A 5,807-nucleotide genomic window follows, 5' to 3' on the forward strand; every position below is an offset into this window, starting at 1 on the left:
GCCCGTGAGAGAGCCATTGGAAATGGGGACCTGGTTGCCATGGTTACCGTGAGGCCTGAGGCCTAGGGGTGCTTCGTTGCCACGGTTACTGCAGGCCTGAGGCCTTGCAGGCCCATGGCGGCTCCCCCCCGGGCCAGGGCGATGGCAGCGCTGTGTGGAGCTAGGGGATGTGCACTGGGGCTCAGTGTGGCCATGGGTGCTGGGCTGGTGAATGGGAGGTCCCACACCAGCTCTCACCAGGTGGGGAGGAGCAGCCTTGCAGCCCCCCTTGCCCGCCATAGGGCTGTGGTGTGAGGAGGGTGTCCACACTGGCACAGAGACGGGGACCACCATGGCCAGTGGAGCAAGGCAACGGCGGTGCCTGGTAGGCACCCAGCCGAGCCCACCACCCGCGGGGTCTCACCGAGAGGGAGCAGCGCCATTCCCACTGCACCAACCGGCGCCAGGGCCCATCCAGCCCCCGTGCTCGCCCCATGACGGCGCGGTGCATTGCCCCTGGAAAATGCCAGAGCGGTCAAACTGTTGAGTCATTTGTGCCCAAGATTATCTGTGCAAACAGCCGCCCCGATTATTTTTTTTTTTATTATCAAATTTTTTTTTTCTTTTTCCCTAAGAATGTGGCTCAGACCATGGGGATGAGCAGCTGAAATGTCCGGGGATCAGCAGGACAATGCCAGAGCAAGCATTGTGCTGACAGCTCTGCAAACGCTGGCACCGGCTCCCGGCCAGCAGCACCCTATAAAAGCTGAGCCGCTGAAGTAGGCAAACATTACATGGGCGAAGCAGCAGTAACCGCCTGAGCTAGGTGAGTCCTGGAACCGATTCGTACCTCTCCCACCTCGTCCCCTCCTCATCCCCACTGCCGCTGGTGGGCTGGGCAGACACCCTTCCTCCTGCCTGGTGGCAAAAGACACCCAGAGGGACCATCGCCATTTCCTGTGGCAAAAGACAGGCTCACACGTCCCCGCTGGCAGCTGGGGTGGCTGAGAGCCCCTCTACCATGGGGCACCTCATTCCTAGCACCCACCTATCCTTGGTCCCCAGCATGGCACCCTGGTCGGCATCTCCCACCGCTGGCTGGGGCTGGCCATGGGAGCCCACTATGCCTCCCAAGGGAGACATTGCCAGGATGCTGGGGCAGGGAGAGGGGAGCAGGCGAGTCTGTTTGACACCGCCTGGCACGGGACAGCCCGTGCCCCCCATTGCAGCTCCTCACACCAGCTCAGGGGTGCTTTTCTGACTGAAGGCTGGGCATTGGGGAAGGAGAAGAGGGAGCTGGGCACCATGCCTTGATGGGTAAGAGGGCTCTGTGCCACAGCCAGGAGCAGGGAAGGGGCACCATGGCAGTGAGAAAGGAGCACCCTGCTATGAATGTGTCCCAGAGCCCCCAACCGTGCCCCCAACCCATCCTGCAGCATGCAAGAGGGTCTCGCTGCGACTGGCGCAGCTTGTCCCTGCCAGCAGGGCAGCGGGCACAGAGCTGGCCCCTGGCCCCACGAGCAGGCAGCAAGGGTGGCACAGGGGCATGCTGCAGCACAAATGGCTTTTCCTTCCTTCTCCAGACACCGTTCCAGCAGAAAAGATGGCTCAGACAAACCCTCTGCCCGTCCCCATGGGCCCGTGGAAGGTACGTCCTCGCACCCCTGGTGTCTTGCCTTTCCTGGTGCGCAGGTGGGGGCCAGGGAGAGGGGCAAAACCAGTCTTCCAGGGCCAGAAAAAGCTGCACAGCGGGCAGTGAGACAGGGGGGAAGCAAACGAAGCAAGGCAGCCCTGTCCTCTGCTCATGGGAACTTGCCTTCCACCCGCTCAAACACCTCCCGGGTGTTTTTGTAAGCCTCTTTGCAGCACCCTGGCCCTGCTGTGCCCTGCTCTCACCAGTCCTCCTGTGCCAGGCAGGCACAGCAGTGTCCGAAAACCACAGGCTAGGATTTGCCCTCCCTGTTGGTCCAGGCAGGGTGAGCAAGGGCAGGTACAAGGGCTGCAAAGGGGGCAGTGGGCATGGCCGAGCAAAGTGGGGAGCAGCCCTGAGGGGTCTGGCCACAGCTCCGGGGACGCAGAGGGAGGAGGAAGCCAAGAGGGAGAGGAGCAGCACGTGTGCGAGCAAGGCGCCACGCCAAAGCCTGGAGCTGTGGCGGGAGAGGAGAGGAGAGGAGAGCGCCAGTTGCAGCCCCCCAGGCAGTGCCCACTTGTCCTTTCCCCCGTTAATCCTCTTTGCCCTAGAGCGTTCGGAGCAGAGGCCGGGAGAACCGCCAGCCACAGCCCTGCCACCCGCCCGTCCCAGAACGGCTCCGCTCCTCTCTGCGGACGGCACTGCTGCCCCGGGAACTGATCTCCGCAGGGGTGAGCAGGAGAGCGGAGCGGGGGCCGGCGTGCGGCTCCCCCGACACCAAGGCAGGGCGCGGCGCGGCCAGCAGTGCAGGGCGGCACGGAGGCGTGCGGGGCTGCGTCCCAGCCCAAAGGGGTGCCCGGTGCACGGACGGAGCGCAACCTCCGTCTCGAAGAGACACTGAATCGCCCGGGGCCACCACCGGGCAGTTCCCAACTCGGCAGCTCACTCTCCATTCTAGATCACCGTCTATGACCAAGAAAACTTCCAAGGCAAGAGGATGGAGTTCACCTCGGCCTGCCCAAACATCATGGAGTGCGGCTTCGACAACATCCGCTCCATGAAGGTGGAAAGCGGCGCGTGAGTACCCAGCAGCCGATGGAGGGGATGCTTTCCCAGGCGGGCTGGCGGGGCGAGGGGTGCCTGAGTGTAGAGCGGGGCCGGTTGTCCTTGCTCTGGCATCCGAAACTGCCTCGCTAGGCTAGGAGCAGGCAGGTTTGGAGCTCCCTGGTGCTCCTAGGGTTGCTGCCCAAGGATGCGGCAAAGACCGGTGCTCAGCAAGTGGCTCTTGAGCTCAGCCTGTGTAACCTCATGAAGCACCGTGCCTAACAACCCCCTTTCTTACCCCAAGGCCCCCATGTGCAGCCCCCTAGGGCCACAGCAGAGCCTTCCCGCAGCCCGCGCTGGGATGCCCCAGTTGCAGACAGGGTTTGGGAACAGAGCCGGGCTTCTCCCTGCCCACGGGGATCTTCCCTGGCACAGACGAGACATCTCCCGAGCTGCTCTGAAACACCGCGTGTGAGGAGTGGTCCCCACGGCAAGCGTCCCACTGGGGCCGGGGAAGCAGACAAGATAGATTTGCGCTGCTATATTTAGGATTTGTAATGCTAATGGGATTACGGCGGCATGCGTGCTCGCGCAGTAATCAGCTCACTGCTCCAGTTGACGTGTTCCTAATCGGGTTGGTCACCTTGCACAGGGAGAGGCTGACTGTGGGATCGGGGCTCAGTTTGGGTCAGTGACCTCCCTCAGCACCCCATGTACTCCATAATAGGAGGGCTGTGGGCTGCACAGCTTGTGCCATGCTCCTTCCAGCCTCCAGCCTCCCCACTGGGCTGTGGTTGTCCCTTCTCATGGGACCCTTCCCATGAGAGGTCCCCACGCTGGGGACAGGCTCTGGTGTGGGCATCACCAGCGCTGGCAAAATGTCCCCTGTGGGGCAGAGGCACCCCCTCACCTCTCTGTTTTCAGCAAAAAGGGGGACCCCAAAAGGGGAAGGCCAACAGCTCCATGCCCTGCCTCAACCAGATGAATTCTGCCTGGTTTGGGCATTAGGGATTCAGGTCTTCCCAGCTGTGCCAGGTTGTAAGTGGGAAACGAGTAAGAAATGAGGCCTTTGGGAGAGAAGGGCAGCGTGGATGTCCTGCAGCATCCTAGTGCGATGCTGAGCAGCATAAATAACCACGGAGTTCAGGCTGGGCCCCTTGAGGGAGGGACCCATCACTTGCCACAGCCGCGCTCCCTGGGTGCTCTGCCCACATCCAGCACCGCTTCCCAGACTCCAGCCTCCTCCTCCTCCTCCTCCACCTCCATCCGTGCCCTGGTGACAGCCCCAGGAAGCCCTGACAGCCCTCGCTCTGTTTTGGCAGCTGGGTGGGTTACGAGCACACCGGCTTCTGCGGACAGCAGTTCATCCTGGAGAGGGGCGAGTACCCGCGCTGGGACGCCTGGAGCGGCAGCAACGCCTACCACATTGAGCGCCTGATGTCCTTCCGCCCCGTCTGCTCCGCTGTGAGTGTCCCACGCAGCTCCCGCATCGCTGAGCCCTTAAAATGGTCCAGGCAATAGCACCAGGCCAGGGGGGTGAGGTTAGGGAGGGCAAACACAGACAAGCCAGGGGCTTTTCGGGTTGGGGTCAGCTCTTCTCCCCCCACAGCCAGCAGGATTTGTTCTTCTTGTCCTGTTTTAGAAAACTTTTTAAGTAGCTGTGCCGTAGCTGTCACTGACGCCTTTCCTGCCCCATCCTGGCCCAGCACCACCCTGCTCAGCACCCCCACACATCTGGGTTTTGGGAAAACCAGCCCAGGGCCTGAACACCTCCCTCCCCAGAAATCCCTCCTAGCAATGCCATGGCCTCACCCTGTCCCCATTCCTGCATCCCCCTCACCCCCTGCTCTCCCCTCCAGAACCACAAGGAGTCCAAGATCACCATCTTCGAGAAAGACAACTTCATCGGCCGCCAGTGGGAGATCGGGGATGACTACCCCTCACTGCAGGCCATGGGCTGGGCCAACAACGAAGTGGGCTCCATGAAGATCCAGTGCGGAGCGTAAGTGACGGGCGAAGGGACAAACCGCTGCCATACGGACACCCCGTAACCCCCTTGCTTACCTCCTGTCCTCCTTTTCTTACAGTTGGGTTTGCTACCAGTATCCCGGGTACCGTGGCTACCAGTACGTCCTGGAGGCCGACCACCACGGAGGGGACTACAAGCACTGGAGAGAGTGGGGGTCGCACGCCCAGACCTCCCAGATCCAATCCATCCGGCGTGTCCAGCAGTAGCTCCCCACTTCCCACTGCATCTTCGCAAGGTTTCCAAAGCTCACCGGCTCCCTTTTGGTGCTAATACTCCCTTCCCAAAATAACCACCCCTTCTCGTACTGTAACTGCTTATGGATCACCACTCCCAACCGGTACCAACTGCCACAATTGCCAATAAATGTGACTGAAAGAAAAAGACAAACCAGCGTGGTGGGTGTTTGTTGTTGTGTGTGGGACTGAAATCACTCATCCCCATCCTGGTAGCAGGGACCAGACTCTTCCAGGCTCAGTTTACGCAGGACTAAAGCTTGGTGGGGCTCACACCAAGGCAAGTTCATCTCCCCAGGGCAAAAACCCCTCGGTGACGCAGCTCTGTAGCCGCGTGGCTTCCTTTTCTCCCTGCCCTCCTCTTCCCCAAGCAAGGGAAGGGACACCACAGTCCCAGACCCTTGTCCCACCAGCACCTCCCCACACTCACACACACACCCACACACACACACAGAGCCACCAGGCCTGAGGGACCCGAAATTCGAGTCGCCAGCCACACGGCATCCCCAGGACCAAGAGATGCTCCCCGAGAGCGCAAAAAAAGAAAGTCACACCGACACCCACAAACTTTAAAATTTTTATTCAACAATTTACATCACTTATTGTCTTAACGTATTCGATCTACACAAATTTCCTTTTTTTTTTTTTTTTTCCTGATAAAATAATAAAATTTGGATAAATTTTGAAGACCTGTCGGTGCAGAATAAACAAAAAATTTCAGGGTTTCTTTTTTTTTTTTCTTTTTTTTTTTAAAACATTTAGTGTGAAGTATGACATCATTGGTAAAGATACATCATGCCATTACAGCTCATGGACATTCCCTATCCTTACAGCCCGTGACACCGCCCGGACCAGCGCAAGGGGCTGTGCCAGACACAGCTACAGCAGGGAT

The 5,807-nt window shown here is 59.7% G+C and overlaps 1 protein-coding gene across 1 annotated transcript; it reads left to right on the forward strand.

The window, feature by feature from the left end:
* The first annotated feature begins 761 nt into the window (after nucleotides 1–761).
* CRYBA1 (crystallin, beta A1) lies at nucleotides 762–5,065 on the forward strand. The gene is made up of 6 exons (XM_010188518.1): nucleotides 762–805; nucleotides 1,563–1,627; nucleotides 2,568–2,686; nucleotides 3,976–4,117; nucleotides 4,513–4,655; nucleotides 4,741–5,065. Exons 2-6 carry the CDS (start codon nucleotides 1,583–1,585, stop codon nucleotides 4,886–4,888), a joined length of 597 nt encoding a protein of 198 aa, XP_010186820.1. The 5' UTR covers nucleotides 762–805; nucleotides 1,563–1,582; the 3' UTR covers nucleotides 4,889–5,065.
* The last annotated feature ends 742 nt before the right edge of the window (nucleotides 5,066–5,807 follow it).

The sequence above is a fragment of the Mesitornis unicolor genome, unplaced genomic scaffold, assembly GCF_000695765.1.
Source record: "Mesitornis unicolor isolate BGI_N332 unplaced genomic scaffold, ASM69576v1 scaffold43257, whole genome shotgun sequence".
NCBI classification, from domain to species: Eukaryota; Metazoa; Chordata; class Aves; order Mesitornithiformes; family Mesitornithidae; genus Mesitornis; species Mesitornis unicolor.

Excerpts from the sequence above, each read along its gene's own strand:
- CRYBA1 (XM_010188518.1), top strand. The coding sequence starts at position 1,583 with ATGGCTCAGACAAACCCTCTGCCCGTCCCCATGGGCCCGTGGAAG. Across the intron at positions 4,118-4,512 it reads TCCGCCCCGTCTGCTCCGCT|AACCACAAGGAGTCCAAGAT; the intron begins GTGAGTGTCCCA and ends TCTCCCCTCCAG. Across the intron at positions 4,656-4,740 it reads ATGAAGATCCAGTGCGGAGC|TTGGGTTTGCTACCAGTATC; the intron begins GTAAGTGACGGG and ends CTTTTCTTACAG.